The sequence below is a fragment of the Heterocephalus glaber genome, unplaced genomic scaffold (genome assembly GCF_053883595.1).
Source record: "Heterocephalus glaber isolate CG9 unplaced genomic scaffold, H.glaber_assembly_v1.0 deba00001689, whole genome shotgun sequence".
Lineage (NCBI taxonomy): Eukaryota > Metazoa > Chordata > Mammalia > Rodentia > Bathyergidae > Heterocephalus > Heterocephalus glaber.
Window position 1 is genome coordinate 1 of NW_028258414.1, and position 23097 is coordinate 23097.

Genomic DNA, 23097 nt, shown 5'->3' on the forward strand with positions numbered 1-23097 from the left:
CCCTTAGTCTCAGGATTGCAGCATGGATCCACCCTAGTGTCACCTCCTTGATCCCTGTGGCCACAATCCCTAGACCTTAGCCACCTCCTGAAAAGCCCCACCTATGAACACACGAGGCTTTGGAGGCACTCGTAGATGCAAGCCATAGCACACGCCTGGAAAAGCTACTTGGCTTTTCCGGAGAAGTTCCAATGTAGGGCTCAGGGACCTGTTCTGCCCCATGTGTCCAGGGATTTTGTAGTGAAACACATGACACCAACTCTCCTAGCTGGCTTTGGAAGAGGTTGAATTTCCTGGTTCAGCCTCTGCTGCCCAGGCTCTGATGTAGCTTCACCTGATTGGTGGGAGCCAGGAGTAGGGCGGGGAGGTGGGTGGGTTTGGGTATGATGAGGAGGAAATGAGTGGGCGGGACTTCCTGTCATTGGAAGCCCACCTCAGACAAGGAAGGATCTTGTGCTCTTGATCTTCCAGAACCACACAGCTTCGGATCTCTGCTCCAGGGACACATGGAGGCTGAGGCAGCCTACAGGGCAGGTGAGTCTCCCATTCCAGCAACCTTCTGTTTTTCGGGATTTGTTTCTTTTCAGCGCACGTGATGGCATCCATGATGATTCCACTCATCTTGGCCTTGTGATCCACGCACAGCACATCTTGATCCTGCTTCCTCATCCCTAGCCCCTGTCCTGCCTCACCCTGTTCCTCAGATCCCCCTCAGAATTCTACATGGACTCGATGGCTGTTTTCTCAACTGAGATTTTTCTTTGGCTCTTGCCAGTGTTGAAGCTTAGAGCCCTCACAAACAAAGAGTCCTTCCTGAAGAGCACTTCACATTTTCTTGGGTGGCTTCTTGCCGTCCTTTGCATGGGTGTTGCTGTCTGTGTGTGTGGTATGCCCGCCGAGGAGGTGGTTCCTCTTCATCTCATCTTCAAAAACTCTTCATCTTCCGATGGGCTTCAGGTGTTTTTCAATCGAAACAGGGGAAAGGACCTACTGGAAATTCAGATGGCCACAGCCTCTGTGCCCTAAGCCATGGAAAGGATTTCTCCCGGGAGTTGAAAGTGTTCTGTCTTGAGTGGATGTGCTGATTCTAGGAGGGGAGGAGGACAGAAGTTGTGCACAGTGGAATGTCTGTGAGAGAGGGAAGCTTCTTTCGCCAGAATGATTCAGGGCAGATCCCTGGCATCCCTGCCCAGGGTTATGTGGAGGCTCTTTCAGCCTTCCAATGTGCTGAGATTGCATGGGGTACGGAGCTTTCTTTGTTGAAAGATCTTTAGGATGAGGGACTGTGTTTGGAGCATGGGAATTCCGTTTCACTTCAGCTCCAGATCCATGCAGTATCGCATCTGGCTCATTTCTTCTCCTGCTTCCCCTCCGGGTTCTCCTCAGCCTGTCCCCTGGATGGCTGTGGTTTCCCCGTATGGATGTAGGGTCCAGGTGAACTGAGCCAGTGGCCTCTGGGATCACAAGGAGAAAGCTGACACGCAGGGAGTTCTGGACGTGTTTTGTAAGAGCTCTGGAGGGTTGAGCCTCGGCACACACTACGTGGGGCCTTTTGCTCCTTGAGGGGACTGTTGTTCTTACAGGCTTCCTGAAACTCTCTTAGTTACTATTCTGGAATGCTGAGACAAAATGCTCCATCCCCAAAGTGAAGAGAGCTCAAAGTGGCTGGAGTTTTCAGCCCTTTCGTGGCCTGGCCCCAAGGCAAGATAGTATTGGAGAGGAGAACACTTCATGGGGAAGGGAAGGGAGCAGAGCCAGGAGAGGCCCAAGGCAAGCCCCTTCCTCTCCCTTCTGTGATAGCTAGGCTACCAGGACTAGGGCGGTGCAAGGAAGGCCCATCAGTTTACCAGCTTAGTCACCCGCCCTTTAATCCCAGCAACCTTAATCCTAGCATTGCACCTCCAGCCAGTCACACACCCTAGCTGCAGCCACACTCTGAAAAAACATCCTAGGACCTTATGGGCTGAGCGGGGGAGCATGTAGACCCAAGCTAGAACAAACCCTACATTTGGTTGAGATGAATTTATCTTCCTGCATAATTCTGTGTGAAACCTTGATAGTACATTCCTGTGCAGGTGAACATGTGTCCACAACGTCACTGTCTGGGGCTCGACCTTCAAGTCTCTCCCTGCTTTAGCTCTCCCGCAGATTAGTTGTTCTGTGCTAACCTTTCATCATTTCTTCTATGTTGACCGTTAGCTTTCTTGATGGGATTCAATAGGTTGTCTTCCTTGTTGGGCTGCATGGATGTGCTGGGTTTCCGGCACCAGTTGCTAAGGGGTGTCCCTTTCACCCAGTGGGGTTTCGGCCTTTTGTGAAAGATGAGATGGGCCGAGTGTGCCTGTGGACATCTCTTCCTTCTTACTTTCTGTTGCATCAGTGCACCTGTGAGCCTCTATGTGCTCTCAGCCAGCTGCTTTCCGCCCTGTGGCTTTTGGAATGTGTTCTTGAAATGTGGGATCCTCGTGGCTCGACTTGGATCCGGTTTGCCAGGATTGCTTTGGCTCTTCTGGGTCTCTACTGGTCCAGAAGACTTTTAGGATGGATTTCTTCAGTTTTCTGAGGATTGTTATTGATGGTTCAATGGGAATGGCACTCAACCTAACTAGCGGTTTGGAAGGCAGGTCATTCTGTCTCTATTGTGTCTGCTCAGTGAAGAACAGGTGAGCTCTTGCCATTTACTGATGTCCCCCCTGGTGTGTTTTCGGCAGAGTGCCTTGGCGTCGCAGGCAAGCAGGCACCCTCTCCTTCCGTGGTTAGCATCTTGTCCAGCTACTGACATTGTGTCCGTGGCGTGGTAAAAAGGGTATTGTCTTCCCGATTTTCCTCTGGTGAGTTTCTCCACTGGTGTAAAGGAACAAAATTGATATTTTTGTGGATTTTTCATTTGCCACATTGCTGAATTTGGCTATTAATTCCGGCAGTGTTTGGGTGGAAGAGTTAGGTTCTCCATCTACAGTGTGCTCTCATCTTCCCAAGAGTGATTCCTGAATTTTCTTCTGTCCCACACGCATCCCTTCTGTTCCTCTCCCTTGCCTGCTGGCGGGGGCCTAATCGTGGAGAACTCGGTTGAATAGAAGTGTGGAGAGGGAACGTGCTTTTCTTGTTTGGATCACAGGGCAAATGCTTCTGGCTTTACCCCACTTCAGAGGAGGCTGCCAGTAGGATGGTCATAAATGCCATTCACCTTGTGGAGCTCATGTTCTCTGTATGCATTTCCTTCAGAGTTTTTTCTTAGGAATGGTGACAGATTTGGTGAAAGGCTCTTTTCTGTCTATTGAGATAATCCTATGATTTTGTGCTTTGCGCTTTTTTGGGGGGGGGAGTCATTTTAATATTTACAAGGAACAAATCAGCAGAACAAGATTATATCAGATAGGCTGTTGTGCAGTAGCTGCGCTTATAAACATACCAGTAATTTGTACCTGGTGAGTATAAAGAGAACCAAGGATTCAGGTGATTCTTACACCCAAGGGAGTACATAAGTCATTAACAAATTTAGAAGACCAAAAAAGAATTTCACATTTTCTACATTAAAATAAATTACAGATCTCACAAATGTCTTTGAAGACAAAGAAAAATTCAAAGTCCTTTTAAAGGATGAGAAATAAGATAAATGAAATGGAATCCTAAGTGTAAAAAGAGTTTTACTTCACAAGACCAATTTTCCTGGCTTCTGTTTCATATATAATAATCTCCACATTTTTACTATAAAACTTCTGCTTTCTTCATCAAGTACCATGGCAACATCATCTAAAAATGCTCTGAGGTGAACTATGAGCCATAACCTTTGAACACAAAATCAACTAATGTAGCTTCTTCTTCACCTATATTATTCTATGATTTTATTAATCCATGGTCTAATTCGTCCATCCATCAGTATTAGAATCCACAATAGACCAGTCCAGAGGATAAGCAAAGAGCTCGGGTTTGGCTGTTTGGGATCTTCTTAATGTGACTCTTTATAGGTTTGCGCTTTTCTTCAGTGTTCACAGTGCCTTTGGCAGCATTTTTATCATCTCCACCGTAATCCAATGGAACCAGTTTCCTTTTGCGTGGCACATCATCACTGTCTTCATCGTCAAATTTGTTTTAAATACACTATCTACAGGTAGCCTCTTCCTTTTCACAGAATTAGGCTGACCAGGACTATTAGAAGCACCCAGTTTTAAGACTTAATCCTATTTTTGGCCTGTGTTCCTCAGGTTGCTGTTGATTGGTGAGTTTTCACGAGGAATTATAATACCACAGGGAGACTCGTTCCCCAGGGAGTGTTGGTGTTGCATTGCCACTGGCAGAGGAAACAGATAGGGCGGAGCTGGTGGGCCTCAGAGTGGGTTTCAGACAAGGCTTTTGCTCAGGCTCCTCTTCCTCTTCTATAGGTTCTTCTCGTTTTCTTCCTTTTCTTGCTTTTCTTCTTCTTCTTCCTCTGAGTCTGGCTCTTGCTTTATTTGTGGTTGTTCTGCACACTCTCAGCCTCTTGTTCCATCCTCTGGAGCTCTGCATCCGGATCTGGGATGCCTTCTGCCAGAAGGCATTGGCCGATTTCCTCAAGCTCTCCCTTTTTTCTCTCTCCTATCTCTTTCATCCGCTTCCATTTCCTTTTCCCTATCACGCAACCTTTTCTGAAGAGCACTCCCCTGTAATATCTGGGATCATCTCTTTCATCATCATAATCTTCTAAGAATTCTTTTAGTCGTTTATCCTCTTTAGCCATTTCTCTTCTTTCTTCTTTCTTTTTACAGCCTCTTTCTTCATATTCCCGAGGTTTTTTTCATTCTCTGATTGCCAATTTTAAGTCGCTCTTGATAAGCAGCTTCTTTCTCTCGGAGTTTTCTTTCAAGTTTTCTTCGTTCATAGGCATCTTCTTCATCTTCTTCACCATCTCGTTTCTTGTCTTCTCTCTTTCGCGTTCCCGTTCCTCTCGTGCTCTCTCTCACGCTCACGTTCTCTCTCCCGTTCCTTTTTCACTCTCTCTCTCTTTCCCGCTCCCATTCCTTTCATGGTCTCTGCTTCTTTTCTCTTGACCGACTCCGATCCTTATTTCGATCTGAGCTCCTTTCTGGATCCCGGTCCCGATCTCTCTCTCTCTCTCTCTCCTCTCTGTCTCTTCTCTCTCTCTCTCTCTCTCTCTCACTCTATCTCTCTCTCTCTCTCTCTGTCTCTCTCGATCTCGGTCCCGATCTCTCTCCTTTGTCCGGTCTCGGTTCCTGTCCTGTTCCTTCTCCTTATCTTGTTCACATTCTCGTTCCCTTTCTCCTTCTCGTTCACGCTTCCCTTCTCTTTCTCTCCGTTTTTTCTCAATTTCCTGTCTTTCTTTTCCTTTTTGCCTTTCTCTTCTTCCAGTTTCTTGTGTGTATCTCTGAATTTGCTGATCTCTCGAGATATCAGGTCTCTTTTGTCTTCTTCCATTTCTATAGCATTTATATCCTCCTTAGCGATGAGCGGATAAGGATCAGTGGGGCCACTGGAAATCTGCGGAAAATGTCCTCCTTCTTTTCCTTTTTCTTCTTCCTGGGATGAGAGTCAGACTCTTGTGAGGGGGCATTTAGCTCACTGAGTATTCTCGTATTAAAACTTCAATGGCCCCCCTTAATCATCTGATCTCTTCTTTTTGTCTCTTCATCTAAAGCTTCTTCATCATCATTAGTGACAGTTTCGGGCCTGGCATTCCCATTAGAAGCTTTCTTCTTTGCCTTCCATTCATCTAGCTGTGCCTTTGTTTTGGCATCAAGTTTAACAAGCAACTTCTTCTCTCCAATCTGCAGGTCATGTAATAATCGGAGTGCACGGAGGGTAGATTCAGGCTCCTTATATTCACAGAATCCAAAGGCTTGAAGTTTTCCAGAAGCACCTTGTACTCTCTTCCAGCTCAAAACCAAACCACATTTAGCTAAGAGCTGTCGTATAAGCATGTCTGAGGCTTTCTCATAAATGTTTCCAACAAACTCTGTGGTAGTAGGACCACAATTTTCATCATTTTCTTTAGCCTTTAAACCCAGATGATCCTTTCTTGCTCCCAAATGCTTTCCAACCATGGATACAGTGGGTACTAAGACAGTTGGAGCAGGAGCCATAATGCTCATTGGTACAGGAATCATTGGGGTCCCTGGAGGCACTGGTGGAGGAAAGCCTGGGAACTGGGGAACTGTGGGGGTGGGATCCCTGGTGGGAGTGCTGGGATTCCCATGGGAGGGCGATTCAAATGAGGGGGGAAAGACATTCTTACTGCAGAAGTCGGCCGCTGAGAAAATGGTACTGTCTTCGCTGCCTTGTAGAGGCTCCAGGTTACAGCAGCCTTATCAGTTCGAGGATTCTGCTCGGCGCCCGCCCGGGAGACGGGTCCCAGTGCGCCTTTTCGCACAGGCCGCACACAGCTGCGCTGCATGGGGAGCTTCCGGAGGTCTTCCCGTGCTTTGCTTTTGTGTTTGTGGTACACTATGTGTGTGGATTGTTATAGGCTGACCTGGCCTTGGGTATCCCGAAGGCCGCCGACTGGGTCATGATGGGTGATCTCTTGGAAGGTGTGTACTATTCTGATGGCTGGAATCCTGCTGAGTATATTGGTGCCCACGTTCCTGTCAGAGATGAGCTCATCCTTTTCTTTAAAAGCTTGGGTCCTTGCCTGCTTTACCCTTAGCCTCTTGCTCTGGAGTTCCCCGTTCCTCTGTGAGATTCTCCTGTGCTCCTTCTCACCGTGTCTCTTCTTTTCCTGCAGACTCCCTGCTGTCCCGATGGACCGATGACGGCCAGTGTGAGGAGGTGACTCCTGTGGCAAGAGAGCGGAATCCGAGAGAGATGATATCCCTGAGCTGGAAGAGGCCTCATGGAGTAGGAGCGGGTCTCTGGAACCTGGGCAACACTTGCTACGTGAATGCAACCCTGCAGTGCCTGACCTACACACCGCCTCTTGCCAACTATATGCTGTCCCGGGAGCACAAGCCAACCTGTCCCTCTCTGACTGGCTGCATGCTGTGTGCTCTGCAACGTCACGTCACTCACGCCCTCCGCCATCCCGGACGTGTCATCCAGCCTTTGCACACGTTGATTGCTGCCTTCCACAGGCAGAAGCAGGAAGATGCGCACGAGTTTCTCATGTTCATCGTGGATGCCATGCAGCAGGCAGAGCTGCACTCTGAGGACAGGGAGCTCATGCACCACATCTTTGGCGGCTACTGGAGATCTCAAATCAAGTGTCTCCACTGCGGAAGCACTTCAGACACGTTTGATCCCTATCTGGACATCACTCTGGACATCAAGGCAGCTCAGAGTGTGAAGCAAGCTCTGACCCGATCCATAGCACCCGAGGAACTGAGCGGGGACAATGCTTACCACTGCAGCGTGTGTCTCCAAAAGATGCCTGCTACCAAGACCATGTCCTTACACACTTCCTCCGAGGTCCTCATCCTGGTGCTGAAACGTTTCTCGGACTTCACGGGGAGAAGTTTGCTAAGCACGTGCAGTACTCCGAGTGCCTTGACATGCAGCCATATATGTCGGAGCAGAACAGGGGGCCACTGCTGTACACCCTGTATGCGGTGCTGATCCACGCTGGCTCGACTTGTCACAGTGGACATTACTTTTCTTACGTCAAAGCCGGGGATGGCCGTTGGTACCAGATGAATGACAACAAAGTCACTGCCTGTGACACACGTTGTGTCCTGGCGCAAGATGCCTATGTCCTCTTCTACGTCCGCAAGACTAACCTCCCAAAGGACAGCGGTGCTCCACCAGCTGGCACGGAAGCAAAACCTCTGGGCTCTGAGGCCGAGCACAGGAGAGCCAGCCCAAGGGAGCTCTCGACGGAAGCCTGCAGAGAACATAGCAAGCTAGGGGTGCAGAGAGAGGAAACACAAATGGAGCAGAGCACTTTCGAGGAGTGGGAATCCCTCCGAGAACAAAACCGAACCAAGACCGCACTGAACCTCAGGCAAGTCGAAAGTAACCTTCCAGCCGATGCAGTCGTGATCCACCGGTCGAAATACACAGTGGAGTTGCGAGCGACTCACCCAGAGCAAGAGAATTGCTTCCCCCCCAATTCGGCCAGGGTCCTGACAGCTCAAGAGGCCACGAACGCTGAGCAGGCTCCATTTCTAGGAGGAAGTGCCAGAGATTCCAAGAGGAAGAAGAAGAAGAAGAACAAGCAGGGCAAGAGAACCGTGCTGGTGTTGTAGTCCTCGCGCATCAATATCGGGCTGTGTGCAGGTGAGTGAGCTCATGTGGTGGGTTTGAGATATGGGACACCGTGAGTGAGAATGCCATTGGAGGCATTCCATTCTTTCCTTGCCTTTTCGGGTTGACAAGAATGTTGCTCACAATCCTCACGGGCTTCTTTTCTACTCTCAGGAAAGTGTTGCAACCTCCACCCAGTGTATCAGACGCTCAACAGAGGCAGATGAAGTGAAACCCGCAGAGCAATCAGCATTCCAGAACTCTTTATGCCTCGGTCCAAGTGAATGCTATTGGGGCAGGCACATGGACAGGGCCACGTTTCAGCAACACTTCTGTGTAGAACACTGACACAAGACGGGGGTTTTGCATGGTCGGCTCTACAAGGTTCTCTGCAAAGGAGAAGTTGAGAAATCGGAACAGTTTCACATGAGTCTTGGTGACATGAGAGAAAAGCAACATGACAGGGTTCGTGCATCAGAGGATTCCACATTTCCAGGGATGTGGAGCTGTAGATCAAATGGGTTGTGATGCTCAGTGGATTATGAGAAGACGCTGATCAACTTAGAGTCAAAGAAATGCAACTGCTCACCCGGCCTGAGTGTCAGAGCTCCTGAAACAGCCAGGGGCTCTTGAGTGTGGTAGCTTGCCACAGTGGTGCCTGTAAACCTTTATACTGTGACATTCATAATAAATCAATCATTGACGATATTCCACCATGTGCGCTGTTTTCTTGAAATGTCTCGCATTTCTGCTGCTTTTATTCCTAATGGCCATGGCTGGGGTGCAGCTATGCTGACTTGCTCACCCCAGCATCGGGTCGCTCAGCCTACCATAGGAGCCTTCCAAACCATAAACTTCACAAATGGACCCGGGGGGATCACTTCTGATGACACTTGGGTTCTGGGAGCATGCATGGTGCAAAAAGCATGAAGGGAGTTTGGGTGAATCTTCTCGGGGGATGTGTGCAGGGAGAAAAATGCAGAAATTCACCCTAAGTACAGTGGAGCCATGTATCCTTTATGTTTCCCCTTGTCTCCTTGCTCAGACAGAATATGTGGCACCCAACATGAAAGGGGGCAAGGTTGATTTGGCTTCAAGTTTGGAGAGGTAGGAGACCATAATTGGCTGACCCCAAGGCAGAGTGGCAGAGAAGCAACTGCTCATGGGGGCAGAAGGGAGCAAAAGCAACAAGGGGCCATAACAGCCTCTTCCTGCCCCTTTGATCCCATCCAAACTATGGCGATTGGAGTGGTGCCAAAAGAATCACTCAGCCACCTCTGAGAGGGAAAGCCCCACCTCCTCCAAACGAGGGCCTGGGTGCCAGTGAAACACAAGCCATGACAGGGCAGAAATCACACTGCAACCTCACATATCTAGGTTCATTCATTCACGGTGGCAAAATAGAAGAGAAGCAGATGCAAGAGAATGTGTCATTGGAGAGACAGGAAACAAGCACGAATCATACCTATGCGTTTCACAGGCATACAACACAGAAATGTGTCTTAAGCTTGATTTCATAGAGACACTCTTCTCACTTAGAATGGGAAGACAGGCATCAGACACATTTTTATTTCTGAATGTAGACTAATGAAATGGACCAGAGAAAAAAAGTGTACTGTTATTTGGCTCAGATACATGCATAGGTAGATAGATGATAGATAGATAGACAGACAGATAGATAGATAGATAGATGGATAGATAGACAGACAGACAGACAGAAAGATAGAAAGATAGATAGAGTCAAGAGAATTATGTTTTCTTTAAAATAACTTTACCTGAGAGAAGTAAATGTCTTGGAAATGACATTAGACACAAAATCATTGGCCGAGCCCAATATCACCTCCACATAAAGTCATAGTTGAGTGGAAGAAATAGTATCCTCACAGAAGAGTGAATAAAACCTCTTAAGAAAACCTCACAAAGAAACTTAGACATACACTGGGCACATCATACACTGTCAGGAAGTCACCATTATTTTAGGAATGAAGGATTCTCAAATACATGCAAAACTGTGATGTATTATACTTTGAAGGGGTAGCAGTGCTAAAAATGTGAGAAGATCTTCACCTTTCTATCTGAATAACCCATCAAAGGTGAAGAGCGCCTTCAAGAGAAAGACACTGAGACATTGAGACAGAACAGCTACCTACGTTGGAAAACACAGAGGCAGCATCCTATTCTAACTGAGTGTAAAACTCGGAAAGCATCTTGTCAAAACCATCAGTCCTCAGATTCTTCTTGAAAGCAATAAAAACCAAGTGTACTTTATTAAAAACTATAAAACATACAGAAATGGAGCAGTGAGAACACCCCTCAGGTGGAGAGAGGGGAAGAGGAAAGCAGCCCGGGTGAAGCCAGGCCTCCTTGAGTTTCCCTTGCTTAAGTGTGAACCGGGGCTCAAGTGGTGGAAGGGACACGCAGGTTCTGTGAGGCTGATGGGAAGGAAGGCAGGGAGCAGTTTGGTGCCCACATTTGAGGGAGAAAGGTGTACGTGGCCTCAAAATCTCCAGGGATGAGGCACCACCCATGTGGCCGCAGCCTGAGAGAGGCTTGAAAGTCGCAGGACCCGGGTCTGAGCCCGGCACCTGCAGAAGGCTAGGGAGCTGGCCAGACTCTGGAGGATGATGGATGATAGGGGTCATATCGGTCATTTGAAAGAGAGACATATTTCAATGGTTTCCTGTTCTATACCAAGGCAACTTCTACCTTGTTCCAAAATAATACAGGATCACATTACCACGAATCACATGATGGTACAGAAAACACGTCCAGGCACCTCCAGGGGCTACAGCTCGGGGCCATTTTGTCTCCAGCTTCTCCCAAGCACCCCATCTCACAAGGAGAGTGTTCTTTGGGGTCAAAATGCCTGTCACATTGGGCAAGGCTGTAGTCAGAGCTCACAAAAGAGCAACTCAAATTTTCCACTGTCCGTTGCTGAAAACCCTCACGGTACGCTCTGGAAGATGAACACTCCCAGGTGAAAGTCTAGGGGAGGCATTTCCAGTGGCTGGGATGAGCGACCAGATTTTTCTGTGCTCTAAGAAATCTAGAAGCACACCACAGTCAGCCACAACCACACCCCAAGAATAGACAGATGGGGGGCATCACAGGATTCCCACAGTGTTTGCACTTCCTGCTGTGAGAGGCAGCACACATCTCCCACGCTTGCCCCCAGGAGCCTGAGGAACTGAGCTGGCTGTGCCTTCCTGGCCAGGTTGGACCACATCGTGAGTGGAAGATGAGCCTGAACTACATCCATAGCGAGTGTCTAGCCCTAAAAATTCATCATGCCACAGACTCTGCTCTTGAAGGGAAACAATCACCCGAGTGAAGATCCCATCTTGGCAATGGATGAAACCTTCAGTCTCAAATGTTTGCTTTGGAATACCACCTGATGAACAGACTCAAGAAAATCGGTGGAGTTCGGGAACTGTCAAAACGTGGGCTGTCACCACACAGAGTTTCCTACGGAAGAGTTCCTTTGAATGGCAATATCCTGTGAGTCCTAAGGGCAACGGACTCCGCACATGAATGTCTATGTTGAAGTGATGGTAAAGGAAGGCAAGTTCTGGAGGAGCAATTCGCCTTACACTTGGTGGTTCCTTCCTCATTTGGGATTGACCTAGAAACAATGGATCCATATCCACCCCAACACCATAACTTTCCAAAAGCCCTCTCTGCACATTTTCTATTTGAATATGCCTCAGTGGTTTTATGCTTAGAAACGGGGGAAAGGAGTCCCCCAGACTCCTTGTGAAATAGGGTGAGCACACCCTCGTTTTCGGGTTTTGGTGTACTCCAGTCTCCCTCTGTGGATGGTTTCCAGGTATTTCCTATGCTGAGCAAAGATTTGGTCAAGAGAAGCACAAAATGTAGCAGGGGTTTCCTCAAGGTTGGAAATGGAGGGGGCCCTGAGAGCGAAGTGTGGGCCAAGTCAAATAAGCACAGAAGTACAGCCCAGGGTGTGAGCTTGGGCCACTGTGCAAGAGCAAGGCAGGCCGGCAATGGTCAGCGTGGACTCTGCTGTTTGTATCACCCCCTGCTAATGCGGGCTTCACATGTGCGCCCTCTGTCTTAGATCCTCTTTCTGTTGCTGAGGCAAACTCCCCAACAGCCAAACCTCCTGGAGGAAAAGTTTCTTTTGCCTCCCAGTTCCTACAACTTTCAGCCCATAATGGCCTGGCTGCAGGGCAGGCTGACATGACGGAGGGGCATGACAGAGGAGAAACCGTCCATGGCAGGCAGGAGACAGCAAAAGCAAGCCAGGCAGCAAAGGCCATGTTGGCAGCCTTCCCTCTCTCCCCTCTACTTCATCCAGGCTCTACTGCCCTTGGGGTGGGTGGCACTCACACCCTTCATCCTAGTGCCCTTAGTCTCAGGATTGCAGCATGGATCCACCCTAGTGTCACCTCCTTGATCCCTGTGGCCACAATCCCTAGACCTAGCCACCTCTGAAAAGCCCCACCTATGAACACACGAGGCTTTGGAGGCACTCGTAGATGCAAGCCATAGCACACGCCTGTGGAAAAGCTACTTGGCTTTTCCGGAGAAGTTCCAATGTAGGGCTCAGGGACCTGTTCTGCCCATGTGTCCAGGGATTTTGTAGTGAACACATGACACCAACTCTCCTAGCTGGCTTTGGAGAGGTTGAATTTCCTGGTTCAGCCTCTGCTGCCCAGGCTCTGATGTAGCTTCACCTGATTGGTGGGAGCCAGGAGTAGGGCGGGGAGGTGGGTGGGTTTGGGTATGAGAGGAAATGAGTGGGCGGGACTTCCTGTCATTGGAAGCCCACCTCAGACAAGGAAGGATCCTTGTGCTCTTGATCTTCCAGAACACACAGCTTCGGATCTCTGCTCCAGGACACATGGAGGCTGAGGCAGCCTACAGGGCAGGTGAGTCTCCATTCAGCAACCTTCTGTTTTTCGGGATTTGTTTCTTTTCAGCGCACGTGAGGCATCCATGATGATTCCACTCATCTTGGCCTTGTGATCCACGCACAGCACATCTTGATCCTGCTTCCTCATCCCTAGCCCCTGTCCTGCCCTCACCCTGTTCCTCAGATCCCCCTCAGAATTCTACATGGACTCGATGGCTGTTTCTCAACTGAGATTTTCTTTGGCTCTTGCCAGTGTTGAAGCTTAGAGCCCTCACAAACAAAGAGTCCTTCCTGAAGAGCACTTCACATTTTCTTGGGTGGCTTCTTGCCGTCCTTTGCATGGGTGTGCTGTCTGTGTGTGTGTATGCCCGCCGAGGAGGTGGTTCCTCTTCCACTCTCATCTTCAAACTCTTCATCTTCCGATGGGCTTCAGGTGTTTTTCAATCGAAACAGGGGAAAGGACTTACTGGAAATTCAGATGGCCACAGCCTCTGTGCCCTAAGCCATGGAAAGGATTTCTCCCGGGAGTTGAAAGTGTTCTGTCTTGAGTGGATGTGCTGATTCTAGGAGGGAGGAGGACAGAAGTTGTGCACAGTGGAAGTCTGTGAGAGAGGGAAGCATCTTTCCGCCAGGAAAGATTCAGGGCAGATCCCTGGCATCCTGCCCCAGGGTATGTGGAGGCTCTTTCAGCCTTCCAATGTGCTGAGATTGCATGGGTCCAGGAGCTTTCTTTGTTGAAAGTCTTAGGATGAGGGACTGTGTTTGGAGCATGGGAATTCCGTTCACTTCAGCACCAGATCCATGCAGTATCGCATCTGGCTCATTTCTTCTCCTGCTTCCCCTCCGGGTTTCTCCTCAGCCTGTCCCCTGGATGGCCTGTGTTTCCCCAGTATGGAGGTAGGGTCCAGGTGAACTGAGCCAGTGGCCTCTGGGATCACAAGGAGAAAGCTGACACGCAGGGAGTTCTGGGAAGTGTTTTTGTAAGAGCTCTGGAGGGTTGAGCCTCGGCACACACTACGTGGGGCCTTTTGCTCCTTGAGGGGACTGTTGTTCTTACAGGCTTCCTGAAACTCTCTTAGTTACTATTCTGGATGCTGAGACAAAATGCTCCATCCCCAAAGTGAAGAGAGCTCAAAGTGGCTGGAGTTTTCAGCCCTTCGTGGCCTGGCCCCAAGGCAAGATAGTATGGGAGAGGAGAAACACTTCATGGGGAAGGGAAGGGAGCAGAGCCAGGAGGCCCAAGGCAAGCCCCTTCCTCTCCCTTCTGTGATAGCTAGGCTACCAGGACTAGGGCGGTGCCAGGCCCATCAGTTTACCAGCTTAGTCACCCGCCCTTAATCCCAGCAACCTTAATCCTAGCATTGCACCTCCAGCCAGTCACACACCCTAGCTGCAGCCACCTCTGAAAAAAGCCATCCTAGGACCTTATGGGCTGAGCGGGGAGCATGTAGACCCAAGCTAGAACAAACCCCTACATTTGGTTGAGATGAATTTATCTTCCTGCATAATTCTTTGTGAAACCTTGATAGTCATTCCTGTGCAGGTGAACATGTGTCCACAACGTCACTGTCTGGGGCTCCGACTTCAAGTCTCTGCCCTGCTTTAGCTCTCCCGCAGATTAGTTGTTCTGTGCTAACCTTTCATCATTTCTTCTATGTTGACCGTAGCTTTCTTGATGGGGATCAATAGGTGTCTCTCCTTGTTGGGCTGCATGGATGTGCCTGGGTTTCCGGCACCAGTTGCTAAGGGGTGTCCCTTTCACCCAGTGGGTTTTCGGCCTTTTGTGAAAGATGAGATGGCCGAGTGTGCCTGTGGACATCTCTTCCTTCTACTTTCTGTTGCATCAGTGCACCTGTGAGCCTCTGTGCTCTCAGCCAGCTGCTTCCCAGCCCTGTGGCTTTGGAATGTGTCTTGAAATGTGGGATCCTCGTGGCTCGACTTGGATCCGGTTGCCCAGGATTGCTTTGGCTCTTCTGGGTCTCTACTGGTCCAGAAGACTTTTAGGATGGATTTCTTCAGTTTTCTGAGGAATGTTATTGATGGTTCAATGGGAATGGCACTCAACCTAACTAGCGGTTTGGAAGGCAGGTCATTCTGTCTCTATTGTGTCTGCTCAGTGAAGAACAGGTGAGCTCTTGCCATTTACTGATGTCCCCCCTGGTGTGTTTCGGCAGAGTGCCTTGGCGTCAAAGCAGGCACCCTCTCCTTCCGTGGTTAGCATCGTGTCCAGCTACTGACATTGTGTCCGTGGCGTGGTAAAGGGTATTGTCTTCCCGATTTTCCTCTTGGTGAGTTTCTCACTGGTGTAAAGGAACAAAATTGATATTTTTGTGGATTTTTCATTTGCCACATTGCTGAATTAGGCTATTAATTCCGGCAGTGTTTGGGTGGAAGAGTTAGGTTCCTCCATCTACAGAGTGCTCTCATCTTCCAAGAGTGATTCCTTGAATTTCTTCTGTCCCACACGCATCCCTTCTGTTCCTCTCCCTTGCCTGCTGGCGGGGGCCTAATCGTGGAGAACTCGGTTGAATAGAAGTGTGGAGAGGGAACGTGCTTTTCTTGTTTGGATCACAGGGCAAATGCTTCTGGCTTTACCCCACTTCAGAGGAGGCTGCCAGTAGGATGGTCATAAATGCCATTCACCTTGTGGAGCTCATGTTCTCTGTATGCATTTCCTTCAGAGTTTTTCTTAGGAATGGTGACAGATTTGGTGAAAGGCTCTTTTCCTGTCTATTGAGATAATCCTATGATTTGTGCTTTGCGCTTTTTTGGGGGGGGGAGTCATTTTAATATTTACAAGGAACAAATCAGCAGAACAAGATTATATCAGATAGGCTGTGTGCAGTAGCTGCAGCTTATAAAACATACCAGTAATTTGTACCTGGTGAGTATAAAGAGAACCAAGGATTCAGGTGACTTTACACCCAAGGGAGTACATAAGTCATTAACAAATTAGAAGACCAAAAAAGAATTTCACATTTTCTACATTAAAATAAATTACAGATCTCACAAATGTCTTTGAAGACAAAGAAAAATTCAAAGTCCTTTAAAGGATGAGAAATAAGATAAATGAAATGGAATCCTAAGTGTAAAAAGAGTTTTACTTCACAAGACCAATTTTCCTGGCTTCTGTTTCATATATCAATAATCTCCACATTTTTACTATAAAACTTCTGCTTCTTCATCAAGTACCATGGCAACATCATCTAAAATGCTCTGAGGTGAACTATGAGCCATAACCTTTGAACAAACAAAATCAACTAATGTAGCTTCTTCTTCACCTATATATTCTATGATTTTATTAATCCATGGTCTAATTCGTCCATCCATCAGTATAGAATCCACAATAGACCAGTCCAGAGGATAAGCAAAGAGCTCGGGTTTGGCTGTTGGGATCTTCTTAATGTGACTCTTTATAGGTTTGCGCTTTTCTTCAGTGTTCACAGTGCCTTTGGCAGCATTTTTATCATCTCCACCGTAATCCAATGGAACCAGTTTCCTTTTGCGTGGCACATCATCACTGTCTTCATCGTCAAATTTGTTAAATACACTATCTACAGGTAGCCTCTTCCTTTTCACAGAATTAGGCTGACCAGGACTATTAGAAGCACCCAGTTTAAGACTTAATCCTATTTTTGGCCTGTGTTCCTCAGGTTGCTGTTGATCTGGTGAGTTTTCACGAGGAATTATAATACCACAGGGAGACTCGTTCCCCAGGAGTGTTGGGTGTTGCATTGCCACTGGCAGAGGAAACAGATAGGGCGGAGCTGGTGGGCCTCAGAGTGGGTTTCAGACAAGGCTTTTGCTCAGGCTCCTCTTCCTCTTCTATAGGTTCTTCTCGTTTTTCTTCCTTTTCTTGCTTTTCTTCTTCTTCTTCCTCTGAGTCTGGCTCTTGCTTTATTTGTGGTTGTCTGCACCTCTCAGCCTCTTGTTCCATCCTCTGGAGCTCTGCATCCGGATCTGGGTGCCCTTCTGCCAGAAGGCATTGGCCGATTTCCTCAAGCTCTCCCTTTTCTCTCTTCCTATCTCATTCATCCGCTTCCATTTCCTTTTCCCTATCACGCAACCTTTTCTGAAGAGCACTCCCCCTGTAATATCTGGGATCATCTCTATCATCATCATAATCTTCTAAGAATTCTTTTAGTCGTTTATCCTCTTTAGCCATTTCTCTTCTTTCTTCTTCTCTTTCAGCCTCTTTCTCATATTCCCGAGGTTTTTTTCATTCTCTGATTTGCCAATTTTTAAGTCGCTCTTGATAAGCAGCTTCTTTCTCTCGGAGTTTTCTTTCAAGTTTTCTTCGTTCATAGGCATCTTCTTCATCTTCTTCACCATCTCGTTTCTTGTCTTTCTCTCTTTCGCGTTCCCGTTCCCTCTCGTGCTCTCTCTCACGCTCACGTTCTCTCTCCCGTTCCCTTTCTCACTCTCTCTCTCTTTCCCGCTCCCATTCCCTTTCATGGTCTCTGCTCTTTTCTCTTGACCGACTCCGATCCTTATTTCGATCTGAGCTCCTTTCTGGATCCCGGTCCCGATCTCTCTCTCTCTCTCTCTCTCTCTCTCTCTCTCTCTCTCTCTCTCTCTCTCTCTCTCTCTCTCTCTGTCTCTCTCGATCTCGGTCCCGATCTCTCTCCTTTGTCCGGTCTCGGTTCCTGTCCTGTTCCTTCTCCTTATCTTGTTCACATTCTCGTTCCCTTTCTCCTTCTCGTTCACGCTCCCTCTCTCTTTCTCTCCGTTTTTTCTCAATTTCCTGTCTTTCTTTTTCCTTTTTGCCTTTCTCTTCTTCCAGTTTCTTGTGTGTATCTCTGAATTTGCTGATCTCTCGAGATATCAGGTCTCTTTTGTCTTCTTCCATTTCTATAGCATTTATATCCTCCTTAGCGATGAGCGGATAAGGGATCAGTGGGGCCACTGGAAATCTGCGGAAAATGTCCTCCTTCTTTTCCTTTTTCTTCTTCCTGGGATGAGAGTCAGACTCTTGTGAGGGGGCATTTAGCTCACTGGAGTATTCTCGTATTAAAACTTCAATGGCCCCCTTAATCATCTGATCTCTTCTTTTTGTCTCTTCATCTAAAGCTTCTTCATCATCATTAGTGACAGTTTCGGGCCTGGCATTCCCATTAGAAGCTTTCTTCTTTGCCTTCCATTCATCTAGCTGTGCCTTTGTTTTGGCATCAAGTTTAACAAGCAACTTCTTCTCTCCAATCTGCAGGTCATGTAATAATCGGAGTGCACGGAGGGTAGATTCAGGCTCCTTATATTCACAGAATCCAAAGGCTTGAAGTTTTCCAGAAGCACCTTGTACTCTCTTCCAGCTCAAAACCAAACCACATTTAGCTAAGAGCTGTCGTATAAGCATGTCTGAGGCTTTCTCATAAATGTTTCCAACAAACTCTGTGGTAGTAGGACCACAATTTTCATCATTTTCTTTAGCCTTTAAACCCAGATGATCCTTTCTTGCTCCCAAATGCTTTCCAACCATGGATACAGTGGGTACTAAGACAGTTGGAGCAGGAGCCATAATGCTCATTGGTACAGGAATCATTGGGGTCCCTGGAGGCACTGGTGGAGGAAAGCCTGGGAACTGGGGAACTGTGGGGGTGGGATCCCTGGTGGGAGTGCTGGGATTCCCATGGGAGGGCGATTCAAATGAGGGGGGAAAGACATTCTTACTGCAGAAGTCGGCCGCTGAGAAAATGGTACTGTCTTCGCTGCCTTGTAGAGGCTCCAGGTTACAGCAGCCTTATCAGTTCGAGGATTCTGCTCGGCGCCCGCCCGGGAGACGGGTCCCAGTGCGCCTTTTCGCACAGGCCGCACACAGCTGCGCTGCATGGGGAGCTTCCGGAGGTCTTCCCGTGCTTTGCTTTTGTGTTTGTGGTACACTATGTGTGTGGATTGTTATAGGCTGACCTGGCCTTGGGTATCCCGAAGGCCGCCGACTGGGTCATGATGGGTGATCTCTTGGAAGGTGTGTACTATTCTGATGGCTGGAATCCTGCTGAGTATATTGGTGCCCACGTTCCTGTCAGAGATGAGCTCATCCTTTTCTTTAAAAGCTTGGGTCCTTGCCTGCTTTACCCTTAGCCTCTTGCTCTGGAGTTCCCCGTTCCTCTGTGAGATTCTCCCTGTGCTCCTTCTCACCGTGTCTCTTCTTTTCCTGCAGACTCCCTGCTGTCCCGATGGACCGATGACGGCCAGTGTGAGGAGGTGACTCCTGTGGCAAGAGAGCGGAATCCGAGAGAGATGATATCCCTGAGCTGGAAGAGGCCTCATGGAGTAGGAGCGGGTCTCTGGAACCTGGGCAACACTTGCTACGTGAATGCAACCCTGCAGTGCCTGACCTACACACCGCCTCTTGCCAACTATATGCTGTCCCGGGAGCACAAGCCAACCTGTCCCTCTCTGACTGGCTGCATGCTGTGTGCTCTGCAACGTCACGTCACTCACGCCCTCCGCCATCCCGGACGTGTCATCCAGCCTTTGCACACGTTGATTGCTGCCTTCCACAGGCAGAAGCAGGAAGATGCGCACGAGTTTCTCATGTTCATCGTGGATGCCATGCAGCAGGCAGAGCTGCACTCTGAGGACAGGGAGCTCATGCACCACATCTTTGGCGGCTACTGGAGATCTCAAATCAAGTGTCTCCACTGCGGAAGCACTTCAGACACGTTTGATCCCTATCTGGACATCACTCTGGACATCAAGGCAGCTCAGAGTGTGAAGCAAGCTCTGACCCGATCCATAGCACCCGAGGAACTGAGCGGGGACAATGCTTACCACTGCAGCGTGTGTCTCCAAAAGATGCCTGCTACCAAGACCATGTCCTTACACACTTCCTCCGAGGTCCTCATCCTGGTGCTGAAACGTTTCTCGGACTTCACGGGGGAGAAGTTTGCTAAGCACGTGCAGTACTCCGAGTGCCTTGACATGCAGCCATATATGTCGGAGCAGAACAGGGGGCCACTGCTGTACACCCTGTATGCGGTGCTGATCCACGCTGGCTCGACTTGTCACAGTGGACATTACTTTTCTTACGTCAAAGCCGGGGATGGCCGTTGGTACCAGATGAATGACAACAAAGTCACTGCCTGTGACACACGTTGTGTCCTGGCGCAAGATGCCTATGTCCTCTTCTACGTCCGCAAGACTAACCTCCCAAAGGACAGCGGTGCTCCACCAGCTGGCACGGAAGCAAAACCTCTGGGCTCTGAGGCCGAGCACAGGAGAGCCAGCCCAAGGGAGCTCTCGACGGAAGCCTGCAGAGAACATAGCAAGCTAGGGGTGCAGAGAGAGGAAACACAAATGGAGCAGAGCACTTTCGAGGAGTGGGAATCCCTCCGAGAACAAAACCGAACCAAGACCGCACTGAACCTCAGGCAAGTCGAAAGTAACCTTCCAGCCGATGCAGTCGTGATCCACCGGTCGAAATACACAGTGGAGTTGCGAGCGACTCACCCAGAGCAAGAGAATTGCTTCCCCCCCAATTCGGCCAGGGTCCTGACAGCTCAAGAGGCCACGAACGCTGAGCAGGCTCCATTTCTAGGAGGAAGTGCCAGAGATTCCAAGAGGAAGAAGAAGAAGAAGAACAAGCAGGGCAAGAGAACCGTGCTGGTGTTGTAGTCCTCGCGCATCAATATCGGGCTGTGTGCAGGTGAGTGAGCTCATGTGGTGGGTTTGAGATATGGGACACCGTGAGTGAGAATGCCATTGGAGGCATTCCATTCTTTCCTTGCCTTTTCGGGTTGACAAGAATGTTGCTCACAATCCTCACGGGCTTCTTTTCTACTCTCAGGAAAGTGTTGCAACCTCCACCCAGTGTATCAGACGCTCAACAGAGGCAGATGAAGTGAAACCCGCAGAGCAATCAGCATTCCAGAACTCTTTATGCCTCGGTCCAAGTGAATGCTATTGGGGCAGGCACATGGACAGGGCCACGTTTCAGCAACACTTCTGTGTAGAACACTGACACAAGACGGGGGTTTTGCATGGTCGGCTCTACAAGGTTCTCTGCAAAGGAGAAGTTGAGAAATCGGAACAGTTTCACATGAGTCTTGGTGACATGAGAGAAAAGCAACATGACAGGGTTCGTGCATCAGAGGATTCCACATTTCCAGGGATGTGGAGCTGTAGATCAAATGGGTTGTGATGCTCAGTGGATTATGAGAAGACGCTGATCAACTTAGAGTCAAAGAAATGCAACTGCTCACCCGGCCTGAGTGTCAGAGCTCCTGAAACAGCCAGGGGCTCTTGAGTGTGGTAGCTTGCCACAGTGGTGCCTGTAAACCTTTATACTGTGACATTCATAATAAATCAATCATTGACGATATTCCACCATGTGCGCTGTTTTCTTGAAATGTCTCGCATTTCTGCTGCTTTTATTCCTAATGGCCATGGCTGGGGTGCAGCTATGCTGACTTGCTCACCCCAGCATCGGGTCGCTCAGCCTACCATAGGAGCCTTCCAAACCATAAACTTCACAAATGGACCCGGGGGGATCACTTCTGATGACACTTGGGTTCTGGGAGCATGCATGGTGCAAAAAGCATGAAGGGAGTTTGGGTGAATCTTCTCGGGGGATGTGTGCAGGGAGAAAAATGCAGAAATTCACCCTAAGTACAGTGGAGCCATGTATCCTTTATGTTTCCCCTTGTCTCCTTGCTCAGACAGAATATGTGGCACCCAACATGAAAGGGGGCAAGGTTGATTTGGCTTCAAGTTTGGAGAGGTAGGAGACCATAATTGGCTGACCCCAAGGCAGAGTGGCAGAGAAGCAACTGCTCATGGGGGCAGAAGGGAGCAAAAGCAACAAGGGGCCATAACAGCCTCTTCCTGCCCCTTTGATCCCATCCAAACTATGGCGATTGGAGTGGTGCCAAAAGAATCACTCAGCCACCTCTGAGAGGGAAAGCCCCACCTCCTCCAAACGAGGGCCTGGGTGCCAGTGAAACACAAGCCATGACAGGGCAGAAATCACACTGCAACCTCACATATCTAGGTTCATTCATTCACGGTGGCAAAATAGAAGAGAAGCAGATGCAAGAGAATGTGTCATTGGAGAGACAGGAAACAAGCACGAATCATACCTATGCGTTTCACAGGCATACAACACAGAAATGTGTCTTAAGCTTGATTTCATAGAGACACTCTTCTCACTTAGAATGGGAAGACAGGCATCAGACACATTTTTATTTCTGAATGTAGACTAATGAAATGGACCAGAGAAAAAAAGTGTACTGTTATTTGGCTCAGATACATGCATAGGTAGATAGATGATAGATAGATAGACAGACAGATAGATAGATAGATAGATGGATAGATAGACAGACAGACAGACAGAAAGATAGAAAGATAGATAGAGTCAAGAGAATTATGTTTTCTTTAAAATAACTTTACCTGAGAGAAGTAAATGTCTTGGAAATGACATTAGACACAAAATCATTGGCCGAGCCCAATATCACCTCCACATAAAGTCATAGTTGAGTGGAAGAAATAGTATCCTCACAGAAGAGTGAATAAAACCTCTTAAGAAAACCTCACAAAGAAACTTAGACATACACTGGGCACATCATACACTGTCAGGAAGTCACCATTATTTTAGGAATGAAGGATTCTCAAATACATGCAAAACTGTGATGTATTATACTTTGAAGGGGTAGCAGTGCTAAAAATGTGAGAAGATCTTCACCTTTCTATCTGAATAACCCATCAAAGGTGAAGAGCGCCTTCAAGAGAAAGACACTGAGACATTGAGACAGAACAGCTACCTACGTTGGAAAACACAGAGGCAGCATCCTATTCTAACTGAGTGTAAAACTCGGAAAGCATCTTGTCAAAACCATCAGTCCTCAGATTCTTCTTGAAAGCAATAAAAACCAAGTGTACTTTATTAAAAACTATAAAACATACAGAAATGGAGCAGTGAGAACACCCCTCAGGTGGAGAGAGGGGAAGAGGAAAGCAGCCCGGGTGAAGCCAGGCCTCCTTGAGTTTCCCTTGCTTAAGTGTGAACCGGGGCTCAAGTGGTGGAAGGGACACGCAGGTTCTGTGAGGCTGAT

The 23097-nt window shown here is 48.4% G+C and overlaps 1 protein-coding gene and 3 pseudogenes across 1 annotated transcript; 2 read left to right on the forward strand and 2 right to left on the reverse strand.

Annotated features, from left to right (window-relative positions):
- The first annotated feature begins 506 nt into the window (after window positions 1-506).
- Window positions 507-8880, forward strand: LOC147821805 (ubiquitin carboxyl-terminal hydrolase 17-like protein 6; annotated as a pseudogene).
- On the reverse strand, window positions 3648-6670 carry LOC147821806 (RNA-binding protein 25-like; annotated as a pseudogene).
- A 3583-nt stretch (window positions 8881-12463) lies between the features above and the next one.
- On the forward strand, window positions 12464-21368 carry LOC147821807 (ubiquitin carboxyl-terminal hydrolase 17-like protein 6). The gene is made up of 3 exons (XM_087199192.1): window positions 12464-13064; window positions 19206-20693; window positions 20835-21368. The coding sequence occupies exons 1-2, from the start codon at window positions 12929-12931 to the stop codon at window positions 20660-20662; spliced, it is 1593 nt and encodes a 530-aa protein (XP_087055318.1). The 5' UTR covers window positions 12464-12928; the 3' UTR covers window positions 20663-20693; window positions 20835-21368.
- On the reverse strand, window positions 16131-18911 carry LOC147821808 (RNA-binding protein 25 pseudogene; annotated as a pseudogene).
- Window positions 21369-23097: the final 1729 nt, after the last annotated feature.